At 35.0% G+C, this 20,820-nt stretch overlaps 1 protein-coding gene, 2 long non-coding RNA genes and 1 pseudogene across 4 annotated transcripts; 3 read left to right on the plus strand and 1 right to left on the minus strand.

Moving 5' to 3' along the window:
* The first annotated feature begins 192 nt into the window (after nucleotides 1-192).
* On the plus strand, nucleotides 193-3,631 carry LOC111888199 (uncharacterized). Of its 2 annotated transcripts, XR_006187488.2 has the most exons (6): nucleotides 193-394; nucleotides 565-623; nucleotides 1,051-1,123; nucleotides 1,294-1,707; nucleotides 1,782-2,174; nucleotides 2,784-3,631. It is a non-coding gene; the product is annotated as an uncharacterized LOC111888199 (long non-coding RNA). The 2 variants fall into 2 exon arrangements; XR_006187485.2 differs by having other exon boundaries at nucleotides 193-623.
* A 72-nt stretch (nucleotides 3,632-3,703) lies between these two features.
* LOC122196192 (uncharacterized) lies at nucleotides 3,704-4,371 on the plus strand. Its single transcript, XR_006187489.2, has 3 exons — nucleotides 3,704-3,825; nucleotides 3,994-4,077; nucleotides 4,196-4,371. It is a non-coding gene; the product is annotated as an uncharacterized LOC122196192 (long non-coding RNA).
* A 7,887-nt stretch (nucleotides 4,372-12,258) lies between these two features.
* On the minus strand, nucleotides 12,259-16,172 carry LOC111888143 (disease resistance protein RPV1). The gene is made up of 4 exons (XM_023884274.3): nucleotides 15,737-16,172; nucleotides 13,753-14,848; nucleotides 13,302-13,661; nucleotides 12,259-13,212 (listed from the first exon to the last, which is right to left on the minus strand). The coding sequence occupies exons 1-4, from the start codon at nucleotides 16,168-16,170 to the stop codon at nucleotides 12,556-12,558; spliced, it is 2,547 nt and encodes an 848-aa protein (XP_023740042.3). The 5' UTR covers nucleotides 16,171-16,172; the 3' UTR covers nucleotides 12,259-12,555.
* A 1,701-nt stretch (nucleotides 16,173-17,873) lies between these two features.
* Nucleotides 17,874-19,536, plus strand: LOC111888193 (SUMO-activating enzyme subunit 1B-1-like; annotated as a pseudogene).
* Nucleotides 19,537-20,820: the final 1,284 nt, after the last annotated feature.

Genomic DNA, 20,820 nt, shown 5'->3' on the forward strand with positions numbered 1-20,820 from the left:
ATTCTTAAATTCCAAACATATATAATACATTATAATTAATATGACTCAGATCTAATCCACATAATATACACTACTAGAAACTTGAGTTTTAGCGACGGATATAGCGACGGATAAATTCTGTAGCAAAGTTTAAGGCTTATAGCTAGGGATTTACGACACATGTGCGATGTTTTAGACATTTACTTTATTTATTCCACATATTTCATTTGAGCGAGGGTTTATCGAGGGATCAACTATGGATTTCGCAAGTGTTTATTGGCGTACCTGAATCCCTCGCTAATCGGTAGAAAATGAAGGCATTTCAGGGAGGGTTCAGCGACAGATGGAGAAATTGTCGATTTTTGCCATCTGGTATGCATTTAGCGAGAGAACGCCGACAGAAATTATTTTTGGGGTACGCGCGTTTTTGTTTTTCAATCACCGATCTCTCGCTGAAATTGGCGCAACCTAATTCTAGTTTCACAAAATTGCTATAAGTTTCCTTCCCTCCCAAATCCGATTTATCACTTTGGAGTTAGTTCCTTATTCCATGTTAACCTAATATCACCATCTCCTTTCAAACAGATGACAACACAACTCATCGTTGATGCTTCTGATTCCGACAACCTCCATAAAATCTAAAAGTAATTTCCATTAAGCTCTGATTCAAGTAAATCTCTTGATTTTCTTTTATTTAGTCGTATATTAGGTTAGGTTTAGTTAAGTTGCACAATATAGTGTGTTAGGGTTTAATTTCCCCCTTTTCTTGTTTCAATCGTCATCCTTCTTATACCTGAACATCATATGTACATTCACGTTGAATCGATTGCATCATGTAATTAAAACCTCTATTTGTGATTACTGAATCGATTGTATCATGTAATTTAAACTTGTTTCATGTTTTAAAGTAATTCTTCGAGCTTGTTGTGTTTCAATCGCTAATTCCATTTCAGAATTAGTCAAAGGCTACTAACATACTATACTCAACTGCCTATATTTCTAATGGTTGTGGAATTTTGATTTTTTAAGTTCCGATTTTCATGTTCATTTGATTTCTTCAAGTTGTTACAGGCGAACCACATGTTGCCCAAAGCTCATGCAACAATTGAAATTATCAGCGACTCCCACCATAAACATCAAATAGGTTTTCTTCTTCTCTTACTCTTCTTCTTTCTGTCTGTGTTCTTGATTTTCCCTTACAAGTGGTGAGTGCTTGGATTTGATCAATCTAGGGTTCACATTTTGATAATTTATAACTGAATCATTGAACTGAGGTCAATTAAGCCATTTTTAGTGTTTTTTGTTTGGTTACAGGGTTGGAATGACATCTCGGATTGTCGAGGCAGTATGAGAACTATCTTCACACCACCCCTGCTATTCTTTTAACCCTAAACGCCACTCCTATAGATTCACCACCACCAGCTCTTCTCCCTCATCTTTCCTTATTGCATAAAATTGTTTTTCCTATGAATTAACTGTAAGGCTGCTGCAATATGTGGTAGTTCTAGATTCTTTTTTATTTGTTATAGAAAATCCTGTAGCCACCTGACTACTACTGAAGACCGAATATTATTACACATACTTATAGACAGGAGAAAACAACTTTCCTGCTCTTAAAGTCACAGTAACACACCTGTGCCAATTTTTCATCAAAATATCTTGTCTTCAATGAAACTTAAAGTTCAACTTTTCCCTGTTGATGAAACTACACGTAGAGCCTTGGGAATGGTAAGAAACAATAATAAATTTTGTACTTTATCTCTATCTGTATAATAATAATAATAATAATAATTTTTTGTTAGGACAATCACAACTCGCATCTGGAGCTGACTTTAAGTACACATAAAGAAAATATCATCGGTTTTGGAACATATGACATGTAAATGGTCTAGCTCTACTGTAGCAGCATCTGGAGAATTAAAACTTGTGCCTTATGATGCTTAAACATCAAATCTTTCCAATTCTCAGAAATGGAATCATGATTCCGTCTTAATTGGGAGCCCTCCGATTTTCCGTTTAAGGTTTCTCTCTCTTTAATTTTTCATTTCTTTTTAACAACAATTTTTACAACATTCTAAGAAAAATCATTGATCATGGTTTTTGTGTTTTTTAAGGTATGGTTGGTTTGGTAAGGGTGAAGAACATAACAACACTAACAATGGTATTGGTATTGGTGGAAGTGTGGGAATGGGATTGTCTACATTGGAATGGGTTAATAGTCTTACTAACATAAGCGTAGGTGATCTTCTCTCTGAGGTATCTCATAATGCAGTGGGTCCCGCTCCATGTCATCAGCAGATTTCATACAGCTGTGATTCTTTTGATGCTGCAATTGCTGCCCACATTAACAAAAATCATCATGCCAAAAATAATGGATTCCATTCCACCACCATTCAGTCTTCAATTTATGATGCATAGGAAACATGTGATGCCGTTTCCTTCCCTAAGAATACTGAGAAACTACTCTCTCAACTAAAACTTATCATTCTCTTTTCACCAATCACCATTTCTTTTTATATAATATACATTTATCTTTTTGTTTGTTGATAGAAATCACGTGAACAAGAGGAGCCGAAGAATGTAAGAATGTGAGTTTGATGAAAATCATATTCCTGCCCCAAACGATCTCACCTCACTTACTGATGTGTATTGGGTATGTATTGTATTGTATTGTCTTTAGTTTTTTTAGTCAGAAATAATGGATTTTAATTTATTGTTTAATTGCAGCCGGAGTCTTTACAACATAATGATTAGATGAGACATATGGTATAAGAAAATAAGTAAATTATGCCACCAATTTCAAGGCCCACCACCTTTTTTCTTATTCTTCCTAAACCTTTTGTATGCTTTGTTGGGTGTCGGTCTATTTGAAACTTCTTGCTTTTTTATTAAAATACAAAGATATAAATGCCTTCCTCCTCCTCTTCATCATCAGAAATATCCATATAAAGCTTGTTTGGTCCTACTAACTAATGCTTTTTTTTTCTTGATTCACGTTGCAGGATCACCATAAGCTCATACACACATGGCCTGTGCACAAAAGAGAAACCTGGCTAAAGAAAAACAGCATAAGGATCATGTGTAAAGCATATTATTTTGGTTTATTTAACTGAACAGGAGATAATCTGAATCTGGGGTAGTCAAAAAAATTAAAGAAGGCAACCTGCATTTACCTTTGTAGTTATTTAGAAGAGTTCCTGATAGCCTGTTACCTTGTTTTTTTCCCGTAATGGTAGAGTGCTGACAAACCATTTAAACTCTTTTTTACCAGTGAAGCAAAATTTTCAGTGATACATGATTCTAAGTGAATCCAAGGTGTATCTTGAGGTCCTTTCTCAAAAGCATTCTATCACAAACTCAATCATGATCATGTTTTTGACTATTTCAACAATTGGTTGCTTGCAAGGTATGTATTTTTCACATGTGAAACAAATTGAAAGAGACACTAAGACGATTAACCGTTATGCTCCCTTTTATTTGTGTTTGATTAACAACGGATAATCTTTTCTTCACAATTGTACATAATCATGGAAACTTGTTTATTATCTGTGATCATTCTTGTCCTTAAATGAAACTTGCAAACAATTGATACACTAGAAGTTTGCCCTCAGATCCATCTCAACTGTTATGGAATGAAAGATTAGTGTTTAATTATGCATATTTTTATTAGAAAACCTTGGTTTATGATTTGTTATTATATATAGATATTTGTATAATTTTTAAGGTAATTTACAATTTTGGTCCTTATGATTTTTAATGTAATTATCAGTGGCTTGTTTACAACTATCTTGGAGAGGGGTGATGAAATGACTTTTCTCTGATCCAAAGTCTACTGCCAAAGTTTATGTAAGTTATTTCTCATTTATTTGATATAAAAGAGAACTCTATTATTTTTTGTAAAAGATTGTTGGGTCCGACTCTATTTACATGAATATAAACTTTAGATAATATGTGAAATTGTGCTGATAAAGAAGGGTAGTTCTATAATTTTCTTCCTAATTAAAAATCTTGTAGATGCTATGTAATAGTCAACACAAATGTTCAAAGAATCAAATGCTAGGAGAAAAGACAATTTCCGAAGACCAGTATGCAAACACGGTATTTTCTTTCACCAACATATATTACCATTTACTTTTTGGTCGGAATGGGAATTGAATTCCATTCCGGTCCAACACTTGGTTTCAAACGCTTCCAACAAAGTCTCCTTCCATTGCAGGAATAAGTAAGTGGCACTTGGTTTGCCTAATTCAATGAGATTGAATAGGAATCGGAATCCAATTCCATTCCAATCCTTCTTTCGGATGCAAGATATGAAACAATAGAAAAGATATATTCGGAAATGCAAAATATGAGAGGAAATGCAGAAATATGTTTATATTATACTTTGAAATCAAATAGTAATGAGTGTTTAACTTTGGTATTTCATTGTTAATGTTTGGATTTGGATTATATATTTATTTGATGTTTTTGGTATTTAAATGATAATGTTTGATTTGGGATTGTATAATTCTTTTTTGTTTTAGATTTGTAATACAAAAAAAATAAAAAATAAAAAATAAGTTGATATTACTCATTTGCGAGGGATCAGCAATGGAAAAGAAAAAAAATCATATATTAAATTTGAGAGGGATCAGCGACAGAATATAAAAGAACATAGAATAGAGTTTTGCGAGGGATTAGCGACGGATTAATGGTGCTGAGTTTTGTCGCAGATGTCCTAAATAATTGTATCAAGTGACGAATTTGCAATGGATGATCCGTCGCTAAGGTCGTCGCAAGGAAAAAGTAATCCATCGCTAGGTTATTAGCCACACTCTAATTGGCTAGAGAGTATGTTTATCGCTTATCCGTCGCAATCGTCCTTTAGCGACGGAATAGCAATGGATTTTTCCGTCTGTGAAACCCCTGTTTCTAGTAGTGATATTATATACTCAGATCTAATTCATATATAATAATATGATATATTATAATATACTGAGATCTAATTTATATATAATATGCTATAAAATATGTTAGATCTAATATTTCTATATGTTAAAAATTCTGGAAGTTATGACTTCAACTAACCGTTACTTGCATGTTTCTTTTTCAAAATTTGAACTTAGATATCCTTCCTTGTGCTAAATAAAAGTGAACATCCCAAGTTCAGAAGCAAGAGTTTGGGGTAGTAAAGTGTTATTATGTCACACCTCCAAACCAAGGATGGCGGAAACGTCCGGGGGTGGCGGACTTCATGTATAGTATCATAACAACGAGTATATTAGTGATCAAAGCAATACAACCAATCATAAATATAATTGGAAAAGAATTACATAATTTCAAGTGTTACATATTTCAATGATTGATTACAACATGATATGAAAAATAATTGTTCAACGCCGTAGCGTACCATCCTCAAAAGCTTGTGATTTCCTGGTTTCGTTGATTCTCTGATAATACAAGTAGTTTTGAAAAAGTGTCAACAATTAAGTTGGTGAGTTCATAAGCTTTTTAGATGAAGAGTTTGGAAACCGATCTTTGTAATGAGTTGTGTGTTACCAAGAAAAATCCAATATTTTCCTTACAAGAGTGATGTGTAGTCTTAAATGCCAAGACCGAAATGTACAAGTAATATCCATACTTATTGATATAAAAAGTGGTTTTAAATTGACATAAAACCCTTTTTGATTTGAGAAAATCCCCGTAAACTTTATGTGTTGTTAACTTCCTATGTGAGTCACTATAACCATACTATGACTAATGAACATGCCACGACGTTTCTCAGGCGTCGAAAAAGATAATGACACATGTACCTCAGAACTACCGGTTTAGTTGTTGCATGCAGTTCAGGTGTGGGTTTGTCAGACCCAATATAGATCTATACACAACTATCACATTCTCCCTACAAGAGACTCTGGTTATAACTACCAGGAATTTTAACCTGTACTCTAGGAGTACTGAGAAGAATGTCTCACAATGTACATTAACAAGTTTACGTGTAGTGTGCGTGAGTGTAAAACCTTTTTTCCACAAGTGCGACCCTTCTGACTCCCCTTCCTGGAGTTAGCAGCCCTAAATCGTTTCGGTGCAGGCTGTGACTGCATCGGGGCCTATCTCTGCTCCCTCAACTGTAACTCAATCTCCAACTTACACCGCATAACGACCTCTTGTGACTCCAGCAAAGTATAACATCGTTGGGTAGCAACGAACTATCCGATGTCAGTCTTGAGCATGCTCAAATAACGAGTCATCTGAGCTTGCTCGGATGCAAACTCCAGGCAAAACATCGCCCTCTCAGTGAACATGCGGGTGATCTCCGTCACCGTCTTTATACCTTGTCTCAGATCCAAGAACTCCTGTGACAGCTGCTCCCGCTCAACCCGCGGAATGTAGCGAGCGCAGAGCATCTCCCTGAACTGATCCCAAGTAACTGCCACTCGCTGCTCATCAGAATATGACCCCGTCATCAATCTCCACCAGTCCTTTGCTCCGGACCTTAGCTGGTTCAGAGCACATCTAACCTTCTGGTCAGAAGGACATAAGCATGTGAAGAAACATCCCTCCACGTCAGACAGCCACCTCATAGCTATGATTGGGTCCTGGGTCCCATCGAAAGTTGGGGGCTTCATGTTATTGAAGTTTTGGTACTAAAAAGCCCATCATGCCCTCGTACTTGCAGCCACCACGGCTGCGGAGGCTATAGTAGCCGCAGTCTCAACAATGGTTGCGTATCTGTCATCAAAATACTCCATCATGGCGGTCTTATTAGACCTGAACATCTTTGGACTCTGACCTCGGACAATCTCAATCACCTCCTCGGAGATGATCTCCCTGACACGATCCTCTGTCAATGCTGGCCCTCCGTGACTGCCAGCTTCTGATCCTGACTCAGATCCAGTTTTAAATCGCCTCGTAACCACCATACTGAAAATACACAAGGAAGATATCAGATAATCCACATAAATAACGTGGAACCAACTTCCAACTAAACCCTATGGGTTGTGACTTCCTTGCTACGCGTATGGGTCCTGTGCTTTCAGTAGTACGAGATCATACTACCTTCCACACCTACCCTCATTTGCCTCATGTATCATCACAATGCCCTAACAATACACATAAGCATGGCGAGCGCTCTATCCTCACTCCTAGAGGAAGGCTAAATATCTCATAACCGACCGAACGACCCCGCAAAACTCATTCGTGAAACTTCCACCAACCCTGCAACACTTGTGTATGCTAGTCATACATAACGCTGGAACCTATACACTTTCGAATATTTGATCCTACCATAAGCCCTTCATCAAACAAGAATAGGAAATAAGGCTACACCAAACATTCTTAGGCTATAAGATCTTAATTATGTACAACTATGATGCATACACTAAGCAACTACAGTAATGATGTTAATTTCATATAAGGAAATTCTAGGCTATCAGGCATCATATAATCAAGCAATTCTATCATGCAATTCCTGAAGATCCCTAGCCTATAACTATCATGTTGTTCTAACATATCACAGTATCAAAAAACTGCATGGTATTTTGGGGTCTACTTACTCGCTCCGGTTGATCGTACACTCTGCATCCTCCTTTCGTAGTTTGAAAACCATTTGAAAATCCTTTCCTTAATTTGAGACTGGACTCACACGAGTGTTCCTCTGATTCACTCAAACTAAGGCTCTGATACCAACTAGTAACATCCATAAAATTCATAAAAATTTATTACTTTTTTAATCATTCTGAAACGCCATTAAATTACAAAATGTTTTCAAAATAGTTCCATATCATAGTATCCCAGAAATCAAAATCATAAAATGCAAGGAGGTGCACGATCAAACCTTCGCCTTCCCGCGATCATCGAGCACCTGAAACAAAATCCAAAACTACAAGCCCAAAGCTTAGTGAGTTCCTCCAAAATACCCGCACAACAAATAACATACATATAATAACAACATACTATGGGCCCAATCAACCATCAGGGTGGAATGCCCCGGACACTCAACCATCGGGTTGGAATGCCAACATACTATGTGTCCACTCATCATCGGGATGGTATACCCTCGGCCCACAATCATCGGGTTAGGATGCCCACATACTATGAGTCAAATCATCCTCGGGATGGAATATTATCGGCCCACAACCATCGGGTTGGAATGCCTTGGTCTGTTGGCTCTCGCACAAAGCAGATAAGCCTCAACCACTAATCAATCATGTGTACATATATCAGATAATCATATAACAATCTACAAACAGACAAACTGATCTACAGATCACTAAGCATACAAATATCCTATCTACCAGGATACCGATCTAACTGATCATAACCACATAAAACTATCCTATCTACCAAGATACCGATCTAACAGATCACACTAACAATAAAGCAGGATAACAATCTAAAGGGTCGGACTTGGTGCCTTCGACCCTTGAGTATAGTGAGGAAAACTCACCTCACAACGTCGAAAGGAACTGAAAAGATCAAACTCCCGAAACACGACTCCAAACACCAACACCTACAACCACCATTGATCCAATTCCATCAATTCCCAAATTACCAAAATACCCTCAGAAGTCAAAATTGGTCAACCCTTGGTCAAATTCAAAGTCAACGGTCAAGGTCAATAGTCCATGTTGACGCAACTCGTCGAGTTCCTTTGGAACTCAAAAGATAATGAAAACCCCAGTCAACTCGCCGAGTTACCAGACAACTCGTCGAGTCCATGCAACGTCCAGAATCTCGAGAAAACCCTAACCAACTCACTGAGTTATCTGACTAACTCGTCGAGTCCATGCAGAATCCAGAAATCGGGAAACCCTCATCCAACTCGTCGAGTTGCATCAGTCCTTTCCCCATTCAGATGCTTTTAAGCTAAACCAAGGCTCCAAACTGTAGATCTAGCCTCATAGGGTGTAGTTTCCATGTAAAGTTGCTAACTTTACATGCATGCAAGGCTTTAAGAAGCTAAAACACTCAAAATTAGCCTTAGAAAGAGTTTTAGGGCATGGAGAAGGGACAAGGCTTCATAAAGCTTGAGGCTTTATGTATTTGAGGGCCTAGAGGAGTCCAGATCTGAAGTTACAACTTCAAATCGTGCTCACAACCAGAAATGCTTCAAGGATAAGCTAGATATGACCCTAAAGTCTTGAATGAAGAGATATAACAAGAAAATGATAAAGGTAGTGATTTTTTACCTCCTTAAAGGATGCCAAAACGATGTAGATGTTGTATCTACACGCCCCTTCTCGTTCCAAGCTTCTAAATCTTCAAGTCTCGTCAAGAAACACACCAAAAACACACTTTTAGCTTCACACACACTTAAAATTGGGGTTAGCTCGATTAGGGTTTGCTTCTGGACGTGAAAAGGTGGTAAGGAGGCTGGAAAAGGGACATAAGGTCATTTAAATAGTTTGCAAACCCTAAAGATTAGGGTTTTCATAAACAACGTCAACTCGTCTAGTTGGGTCCTCCAACTCGTCCAGTAGGATCCACAAATCACACAACCTGATCAATTTTCTACACTATGAGTTAGGGGCAACCAACTCGTCGAGTAGGTTCTAAAAATATGAATTTAAAACTTCAAATTAATACCTGTGATTCGGGATGTTACCGCTAGAATAGAATCCCAAATCAAACATCAAATCATTTGCTTCAAGTCAAGCAATCAACATGTTTTGAACAAAAACTAGAAATTAAGATTTCTTAGCCACACATGGCTAAGAACAAATCAATAAAAAAGAAAGATGGAATTGGAAATGTTTAATGCTTACAAAATGAAATCAAAAGTGTTTGCTTGTGGTTTTCAATTATTCGTAATCCTAATATAAATTATGTATTGTTATAATTGATCGATGAGGTTTTCAAAGTACGATGTTGTAACTAGTATATATGCTTGTGGTTGATTGATGAATATGATTCCCCATGAAAGTTATTGGAAGATAAATTATCTTTGTTTGCTTGTTGTAGAGTATGGTATAAGATCGAATTCTAGTTTTGGAAACTTAGCAGCTACATAATATTTTGGTATCAAGGCACTTCTTGATGATCTTATCATGATTGCTCAAATGACTATGGTGACATACAAAGGCAAGTGAGTTTGGTTCACCGCTATCTCCCTTTGTGGATACTATTGTAACCTTAACGTATTTCTATTATTTTCGATGCATGTAAGCATTATAAGTGGTTAATGTATTTTGGTAGTATGGGCGGTTTGGTTTCGTTTTTAGCCAAAATCAAATCATAACCATTATAAGTGATTAATATATTTTGATACTCATTGTTATTGGTTAATATTGGTTGTGGTTAACGGTTTTTATCGGTTATTGGTTATGGTTAATGGCTAATAGTGGTTAATCATAATGGTCGAAAATAAGATAAAAATAAAAAATACTTCGCTATAGAAAGTGAAAAACATAAAGTATGTTCCTATAAAAAGCGAATTATTCAGTGTTTTTAACTATATTAATGTGATACATGATTATGCATCCCATTTAATTCCAAATAATTACCCGTTAAAATTTCAAAATTCCTAATATAATTAGATATCATAAATTTAATATTATACTATATTAAAAACATTAGTTAATATAATTGGTTCGGTTCTGTTTTTACTGGTTTGGTTTTGGATGAAAACGATAATCGAAACATATGTATTTGGTTAATCAAAATTAGAAACCACACCACCATTTTTAGTAATCGTTCGGTTAAAATGATTTGGTTATTTTGGCTAATTTGGTTTTGGTTCGGTTTTTCAGTTAATATGTTCACCCCTATAATATGTTTACTTAAGAGAGTGCCTAATGTTAAAATCAAATATGATTTTCGATTTAAGTTGAGTTGCTGAGCTCAGTTATTGGCTTCCTTTTTATGTATCATACATTTCATGCCTTGAAGAGTTTGACCTTTAAGTTTCTCAAACATACCTAGGAAAATATTCAGATCATTTTGGTTGAATTATGAAAAAAGAAAAATCAAACAAATCCTTTTGCATTACTTGATATTTCAGACTAATTACTACATCTGTAAGTAGTTGTGTCTCTCTTAATTAGTGAATCCCATGGTTTGTTAATCTGTTTGTACAAGATTGAGGACCCCACAGGCTCGATGATTTCATTCCAATTTATAACATATTTGTATGAATCAAAACTTGTGTACGATCTTGAATCACTTATGAAACCTTCCTGAATTTATTTTCAAACTTCAAATTTTAAATTTATTCAGACTGGTCACCCTGACGCCTTCCTTGATATAATAATAATGTCTAACTTGGGATGTTTCCTCCTGTTCTAATTGGCATAGGCTCACTTGTGAGACTCTTTTTTAATAAGCGAAATATTAGTAGCATTATTCAGCATAAATAATAAGATTTGTCATCACGTTTACTACTAGTCTACTATGCACATTATTCCATTCAGCAATATTTCTGCCAATGCCCACAATACAATTAACGTGTTCTGTACGAGTAGTTGAAACAACTCATAAGCAATCTGTTATGAACTGATTTGTAATAACAGATTCAATAACATAAAAACCACCCAAATGATTCTAATATTGATTGGAAACACTTTATAATACCCAAAAGACTACAAGAACGAAGGATAGGTTAGCTGATTCGAGATAGCCACTCTCCCAAGAGGAAATAATTCCAGGTTTAACAGAAAAGATCGATGCCTCACTCCCTGCCCACTACCCTCTATTTATACTATCTAACATAACAAACTAGTATAAAATGCCCAAATTGCCCCTAACTCCCCTGCACCAATAAGATGCTCCTTATTTGTTGATTTCCCCAAACTACCCTCTATCTAAACAATATCACTGAAGAGGGTGCATAACACAATCAAACTCGACTAAAATCATGTACTGGCTTTTGTAGCAAATTAGGTATTATTCTTACGTGAAGTCTTTGAACAAATGTGCAAAATATGAATGCCAAGGGAAAAGTAAATCAATAAATACATAAATAAAAGACAATACACGAAGGTCTTATTTACATATAAGATAACGAATTCAAAAACTCCATGAACAAGTACAGATTAGAGTTGACGTAAGAAAAGTCTACTAGTCAGATATAAATGGATCTCTCACAACAGTCTACCAAAAGCCAGGAATGGATTTGATGGAATTGTGGCCTTTCACATACCATGACTTATCACTTGCCTCCTCATTGATCTGGTTCCAAATTAGCAACATCTATGCAAGCATTATATTGCTATCAATCCCTAGCTTGAACTATAACACAGATTCTTCTTGTATGTAAGATGACCAATAAGCTAAATAACCAAACTTAGAGATATGCTCGTAACTGTTATATATAATTAATGATTTTTGACAGAAAATCTAAATATTTTATGTATCGATTTCAAAAATCAAATGGAAGTAAGATGACCTATAGAAAGCAGAGAAGGTACCTGTTACAGCAGACCTTTGTTAATTGGCTTTTCAAGGTCTTCATATATGACCAAATCTAAATCTTGCTAAACTGGCCAAGATCCTCTGGTAACTTCTCAATCAACGAACAATCATAAAGTTTGAGAAATTTTCGATGTTTCAGTATACAAATGCTATCTGGAAGAGATTTACTCTTTGTAAATGAAAAATCTAGACTTTTAAACATTCTAACCGGCTAAGATCCTCAGGTAACTTCTCAAGCGACCCACAACGAAAAAGGCGGAGAGATTTCAAATGTTTCAACATACAAATGCTATTTGGTAGATTTTTAATCTTTGTATATGACAAATCTATTCTCTCTAAACATTCTAGCCGGCCAAGATCCTCAGGTAACTTCTCAAGCCACCTACAACCTAAAAGGTTGAGAGATTTCAGATGTTTCAACATACAAATGCTATCTGGTAGATGTTTAATCTTTGTATATGACAAATTTAGCTCCTCTAAACATTCTAATAGGCCAAGATCCTCAGGTAACTGCTCAAGAAATGGAGAATCATAAAGTCTGAGAAATCTCAAATGTTTCAACTTAGAAATGCTATCTGGAAGATGTTTAATCATTGTAGATAACAAATTGAGCTCCTCCAAACATTCTAATTGGCCAAGATCCTTAGGTAACTTCTCAAGAAACAGACATCTATCAAGTTTGACAGATTTCAGATGTTTAGACATACAAATGCTCTCTGAAAGTTCCACCAGAGCTTTACATCCTTCAAGAGTCAACGTTTCGAGATTTGGAGTCAGCCCAAGGTCAAGGGTCCTCAACATTGATGAATCACTCAAGTCAAGGATTCTGAGCTTGTTAAGAACCTAACATAAGCAAAAATAATAATAACATGAATGTTGGTGTAATAACAAAGGAATGGATGTATAGCAATATAAGAAATCATGCATTCTACCTTACTTTCACTCCCTTCCCAAAACTGTACCATTTTGCTTCTGGTCATCTTAAGTGCAACAAGATTATTTGCTCGAAATGTCTGGGGTAATGACCTAAAAGGGTATCGGTCCCAACACAGATACTGTAAAGAATCTGGAAAGTATGGACTGACTTTATTAAATTTCCAATTGCAACACAAAAATCCTAAAGCATTTAGGAAATTTGAAATGAGTTTATCAGTTTCCTGATTCGAGTAGAAATCTTCCACAGATGCGTTAATATCAAGAAACTTAAGCTCCTTCATCTTTCTAAGACCTTTCATGATTTCTGGGTTGAGTTTTGACATGTGGATTTTCATACCAATTGTTGCTTCAGTACCCTGTAATCAAAAAGCAGTCACCATAAAACTTGTGTAATATTAAAATGAAATTATGTTGGTATTCTATTTTACAAATAAACTTAATCCTTACCAAATCATTAATAAGTATATCTTCAATTTCATCTTCCTTCCACAATCTACTATGTTTGTTAGCAGGGCGGGAACGACGAACAATATCTCTACCCATTTCTTCAATATGGTCATGCATGTCCACACGCTCATAATTATTAATAGTTATGAGAGATTTTTGCTCAAGAACTCTTAAACCATTTCGAGCATGAAATCCACAGCTTTCAAGCGCTTCAATTGCTGCCTTCTTTTTATAACCTTTTAGCATGCATGCAAGATGTAGGAATATCTCTTTGCAATCGTCCTCTAGATCAATATAACTTAATTCCAACCTTTTCAGAGTTTCCTCCAAGGGAATTGTTTTAAGTCTTTCTATGGCATCTATCCATTCACTCTCATCTTTACCACAGAGAAACGAACCCAAAACCTTGATTGTTAAGGGAAGACCAGCTGCATAACGTACAACTTGTCCTGATAGCTTTTCATAACCTGGAACCGGAATCTCTCTCGCAAATGCATATCTACTGAAAAGGGAAATTGCTTCCTGATCCGATAATAAGTTAACATTACGAATCAGCTTCACATGGTGTGCTACCAACACTTGCTCATATCTTGTTGTAATGATAATTCTACTTCCCTTCTTAAACCAAGTAGACTCACCGGCTAATGCCTCAAGTTGATTCATATGATCCACATCATCTAGAACAACAAGAACCTTTCTACCAGACATCCTCCTCTTCAACATGTGTTTTCCATCATAAACACTACTTATGTTGATGTTTTGATCATTTAAGACATCCGAAAGGACTTTATGTTGCAATGATGTCAAACCGGACAAAGAAGCCTTTGAAACTTCCCTCACATTCTCAACAAAGCTTTTACCTTCGAACCGAAAGGATATTTGGTCAAAAATAGCTCTAGCCAAAGTAGTCTTCCCACCACCTCCCATCCCCTTTATCCCGATCATGCGAACATCATCAGCACCAGTTTCTATTAATGATAGAACATCCTTTACGCGAGTCTCCATGCCTACTAGCTTTTCATCAACGCTAGAATTGATGTAACGTAACTCCGGTAAAATCTCTTTAACAATTATTTTGATGAGTTTGGCTTCATGCCTATATATTAAAGAAGGGAAAATGACTTAAAAACCCAACAAAGTTTCCAAACCATTCAAAAAATCTCAATCATGTTTTGTCTGTTCAAAAAAACCCAACAAACATAACTTTTTGTCTAAAAAGTCCAACAAAGTTCCAAAGCGTTCAAAAAATCCCAATTTTGATTTATTTAAGTTCATTGGGTTTTTTTTTTAAGAGTCAAAACATGATTGGAGTTTTTTAAACGTTTTGGAAACTTTGTTGGTCTAACAAGTCATTTTCCCGATATGGTAATTAGCCATGTCATCTATTTCTCTTATTTGACTTTCAGGAAAATTTAATTTAGTTGGGCTTTTTAGAAAAAATGTTAAGTTCATTGTGTTTTTTTGGACAGACAAAACATGATTGGGGTTTTTTGAACAGTTTGGAAACTTCGTTGGCTTTTAAGTCATTTTCCCTATTAAAGAAACATTTAATTAGCTTGCTCAAAATCCCAGATGAACAATTAGTTTCCCATCTATAACATACAAAGTGTATGAAATAGAAACCGTCATATAATCAGAATTTATTTTTAATCTTTCAACAAGAGTCAACTTTGTGTTAGAATTTCACAATATAACATGATATGCCATGGGATAAATAAGTTGAATATTTTAGGATTGAATTATGACAAAACCCAAACCTCAAGGATCGCTTTTCTCATGTTGAGAGAATATTGAAATTGGAAACACAGTTATGTAGTCCTGATTTTGGCCGTATTTTTGCGAGCATGCCAACACAGAGATTGGGAGTGGTAACGCAAGTGGTTCAGATTTTTAAGGAATTGACAGTCGTTGGCAGTTGTTTATGGCCCATAATCACATTAGGTCAAAACAAAACAATACAACAAAAGATATGATGAATAATTACCCATCAGCAGTTTTCTTCAACTCCCACCCAGCCAGATCGGCTGCTTCTTTCAGAGCTTCTCTCCATTTCTCGGCAGCCTCTTCCTTTTCGTGTTTGGAGAAGGCTTCTCCAACTGGCCCGCTTTGTTGTCGGACTTCGGTGGGCTCCACATCATAGAATAGGGGGTAAGCGGTATGCTCGTTCGTTTTCTGACACTCTAATATCTTCACAAGCTCCTCCAAACACCAAGAGGAAGAGGCATAGTCCTTTGAGAATACAACGATGTAGAATTTTGAGTCTTGAATGGATCTGATGAGTTCGTCATTGATCTTTTTCCCTTTCTTGATTTCCTCATCGTCCTTGTAAGTGCGAATGCCTTTGTCCTGAAGAGTATGATAAAGATGATCAACGAAGGTCTTACGGGTGTCTGTACCTCTAAAACTCAAAAAAAACATCATATTTAAAGCTCCTGTCACTACAAGAATAAGTACCTATAGGGACGAGCTCTATAGAGACGACAAAAGTCGTCGCTATAGGCAGCCTATAGGGACGACATATCGTCACTATAGAGTTGACCATTTTTTGTTGGTTTTTTAAGATACAGAGACGACTTGTTGTCTCAACATGTTAAGCGGGAAAAATAAAGGGTTGGCGCGTTCTTTTGACATCTATAGAGACGACATATCGCTCTAATAAATAACAAAATTGAAAATAACATATTTTTAATTTTGGGGACGATTTGTCGTCTCCATAGCTTTTTATGCCAAAAAATATATATTTTTAATCTATAGCTGGAAAATTCGTAACGGTGTCGTTTTTTTGTGGGAGCTTGGGTGCTCAATCGACCCCATAGGTAAGATTCCTTTTCCGTTTGTTCGGCTCCGGTCTCCGGTCTCGGATTTCTCTGGGAGCTTGTTGCTCATCGAATAGCTTGTGAGGATCCGTCTTCCCCCCTTCGCTAACCCTAACACCTCCATCTCTATTTCTCGTTCATTCAAGGCTTAGAAATCAAGCAAATCTTTGCTCTATCTTTCGGTTCAGGTTCGTTGAAGCTCATGAGCATCTTTATATTTGTGTGTTTTTTTGTTCGTTCTTCTCCATCTGTAACGCGTGATTTTCTATGATTTCACAATTGTTCTCTTAGTTGCTCTCTTAGACGCGATTTGCTCCCACATTTCCCAGCTTATTAAAAGGTATTTTGTTTTCAGCATTGATTATCACAATTGCTATCTCATGTATAGTATTCACAAATTTACTTCAATAGTTATTTACAAATTTACTTCAATTGTTGAAATCCTTTGTTATTCTCATATCTCGTTGAAATCACAATTGCTTTCTTATGTTTGCTTAAGAAAATCCATTAATCAGCGTAGTGAATATCGAACAGGGCAGCAGCAATTAGGGCAGTACAACAACAACGACTCCAGTTGCAGCTTTGGGAACCTATCAATACCATTCCATTAGGTAAAACAAACAACTTTTTTTTTTCAATTCTAGTGGAATCAACGATTCCATTCCAATTCCATGCTACCAAACAAACAAGTCTCACCTCCATCTTTGACTGCTGTAAGAGTCAATCTAGCACTAGTGCTTTCCAATCCAGTAGTAATAAAGGGCAAATTCCCTTTATAAAGTCTTAGTTTTAGATTCAAATCAAGGAATTGCTGATTGTAGAACTTCCTCTTGCATGTATATACCTTCATGGGTCTTGATTTATATCATCCCTGATATTCATTGAAACTGTAGTTTTTTTTTTTTTTAAATTTAATTTTCCCCATGTTTGGAAATAAAAAAGTGATGGGTTTCATGGAAGAGATGATGTCTGTTTTCTTTTATACATCAACTATGTTCTATAAGTTCCTCAAGTACAATTTGGTTCGAATTAAAAAAAAAAAAGTCAAACCAATTGCCATCTTTGACTTTGTTAATTGATGGTCTAAGTTTGTGGTTTGATTCTTTGAGCTTGTTTTGGAGACGAAGAAAAGGGTTTTATTGTTTTCTGGGACTTCTCTTTTGTTTCATTCCTTTTTTAAACTTTAATTTTCAATGGTTTGTTGTTATTTTATTTATGATATTGAGAATCTAGTCTTGAAATTTGGGTTTGACAATATGGTCTTTTAGTGCAGTTTAAATTTATCAGCTTCATCTGTGTTTAATAATGCAGTTCTGCAAGAACATTGTTCTGGCTGGTGTAGGAAGTTTGACATTGAATGATGATAATCCAGTCACAGCAGAAGCACTAGCTGCTAACTTTCTGATTCCTTTTGATGAAAACATGGGTGGTGGAGGTTCTCTTGCAGAGCTTTGCTGCGACTCACTGAAAGATTTCAATCCTATGGTTCATGTTTCTGTAGAAAAAGGTATCCCTTTTAGAGAAGATGATCCAATCCTTTAATCTGAATCTTATAATATGTTTAAGTTGATTCTTACTAAGACCTTATAATGCTTTTTTTTTCTTTCTACAGGAGATTTGTCAAGCTTTGGTGTAGATTTCTTTGAGAAGTTGATGTTGTGGTTATCAATTGCTGCTTACTTACAGCCAAAGTATATTATTCTCTTTCATATTAATGATTTAATTTAATTCTATCTTATTTGAATCCATATAAAACTAATCTTTTTCTTATTCCTTGATACTACAGAAATCAGTGAATGAAAAATGTAGGAAGTTATCAAAACGAGTTGCGTTCTACAGTGTTGATTGTAGAGTTTCTTGTGGTGAAATATTTGTTGATTTGCAGAAGTATTGTTACGCCAAGGTGATAATTTTGATCCTTTAACTTCTTATTACTTGATAAAAACTCAAATCGTAAATTAAAATAAAAAAATTCTCTTGTTTGATTAATGTTTTGAATTCTTTCTTTTGTAGAAAAAGATTGATGAGACAATTGAATGTCCGTTGCAATATCAATCATTTGAGGTATCACTTAATTTTAAAATACGATTTTGTCAACAATCCAAACAAAATAAATAAATAAATAATCAACCACTTAAAGAAAATATTGTTTTATGTTTGTATCATTTAAGTACCTACTATCCACTTATAGACAAACATGCCCTTTTGCTTTTATACACAACAAAGCTTGTTTTATTTTCTATATTTGTGTTTCACTTGAATCCTCAAATCAACTTTTACAAATTTTACTTTGTCAAATATATAAAAATAAATAAAAATTCGTGTATGATTATTTATTTTACAGGAAGCCATTGCAATACCATGGAGATCTCTTCCTAAGCGTATGTCAAAGCTTTACTTTGCTATGAGAGGTACACCTTTAACACAATCTTAATCCTTTAATTTATTTTTTAATCAATTTCTTAATTAAATTTAACTTTTTTTTATTTATTTTTTTATTTTTTTACAGTGGTAGAAAGGTTTGAAGAGGTGGAGAAGCGCAAACCTGGAGAAACTTCAATTGCTGACATGGCAAACGTCTTAAAACTCAGAAATGAACTTTGCCTTGCACATGTATAGATATAATACACGCTAATCTAATTATTTGTTTATTTATTTAAATAAAATCAATCAAAATTATAACTTTTTTATTTTATTTCAGTCGCTAAATGAATCCGAGATTCCAGACACTCTTCTAGAAAGATTGGTTGTGTCGAAACAGACAAGTGATATATAATGATGATACTCAAAGTGATGCCCAAAGTGATGATGCCCAAAGTGATGATGATCAAAGTACCGATTTGTAATTCTATGAAACTTTTATACATTTCAAATGAATGTTTTGGTAAATGTTTTGAGATTGTATTATATTTTAATGTTTTGAGATTATATCGTATTTTAATATTTTGCAATTAAATTTACCGATTTAGCTATTTTGTAAACTTTTAAGAATTTGGGAAATTATAGTGGTTAAAAGGAGCTATATGGACATACCTATAGAGATGACAAGGTCATACCTATAGAGACGACATGTCATCTCTACAGATATCTATAGAGACGACATGTTGTTTTTATAGGCGTATCTATAGAGACGACATGTCGTCTCTACAGATACATGAACCATGACGAATCACCATTGCTATAAGGTGAGTGTTGCCCGGTCTGCATCCATCTATGGAGGCAACAAGTCGTCTCTATAGCTGTATTTGTGGAGACGACGGGTTGCTTTTATAGATAAATCTATAGAGACGACATGTCGTCCCTATAGCTTTACCAAAGGAGACCAGCAACCTATAGCGACGAATCAAAATAGGGCGACATATCGTCACCAAAGGCTACCTATCGCGACGAGTTTTTTAGTGACGACAATACAGATCTATTGCGACGGGGCTATAGAAACGAAAGCTATAGGGACAGCATATCGCCCCAACCACCTATAGGGACGACTTTTTGAACCTATAGAGACGACATTTGTCGTCCCTATAGGTCTCGTTTGTTGTAGTGTGTGATTGAATGAAGTTGAAGAGGACGCCATTGAAAGATTCGATTTTTTGATGTGGAAAATTTATGCGAAATGCTACAAAGAAAGAATGAATATTCATATTAAACAAACTATGTCATTTATTATTTATTATTATGTGTTAACTAAAAAAAAATGTAAAGATCTAAATATTTAAAGACTATATATTTATAAGAAAATAATAATAATAATAATGAACTGTTAAAAGTGATTTTTTTTATTTTAAAATTTAAGTAAATAAACAAAATAAATTAATGAGCTTTAATTTAAAAACTTTAAAATAAAAATATAAGTTCATTAATGAAATCGATATTTATTTATTATTATATTTATTGTAATATTATATTAAATTATTATGTGGAATTTATTAAAACAGAAAAACTCATAAAATTATAGGTGGAAAAGAAATCAATTCAAAATAACCACACAAAATGATATTTAAGAAATTAAATGATGAGTAAATTACACGAATGCTCCTTATGGTTTAGTGTAATTTGTGCATTTGGTCCCTAACTTTTTTTTTTAACTCGGAAGGTCCCTATTGTTTGTTTTTATTACGTGTTTGGTCCCTATCTTATCTAAAAAGACTATTTTGGCCTTGATTTTTTAATTTATATTAAATAAACACACCCTAAACCCACCCCATCACGTTATCTTACCTACCCCACTATTTTTTCCTATTTAAATAATAGT

Source organism: Lactuca sativa, chromosome 9 (genome assembly GCF_002870075.4).
Source record: "Lactuca sativa cultivar Salinas chromosome 9, Lsat_Salinas_v11, whole genome shotgun sequence".
Classification (NCBI taxonomy): domain Eukaryota; kingdom Viridiplantae; phylum Streptophyta; class Magnoliopsida; order Asterales; family Asteraceae; genus Lactuca; species Lactuca sativa.

Excerpts from the sequence above, each read along its gene's own strand:
- LOC111888143 (XM_023884274.3), bottom strand. The coding sequence starts at position 16,170 with ATGTTTTTTTTGAGTTTTAGAGGTACAGACACCCGTAAGACCTTCGTT. Across the intron at positions 14,849-15,736 it reads TTGAAGAAAACTGCTGATGG|GCATGAAGCCAAACTCATCA; the intron begins GTAATTATTCAT and ends TTTAATATATAG. Across the intron at positions 13,662-13,752 it reads ATATACTTATTAATGATTTG|GGTACTGAAGCAACAATTGG; the intron begins GTAAGGATTAAG and ends TTTTGATTACAG.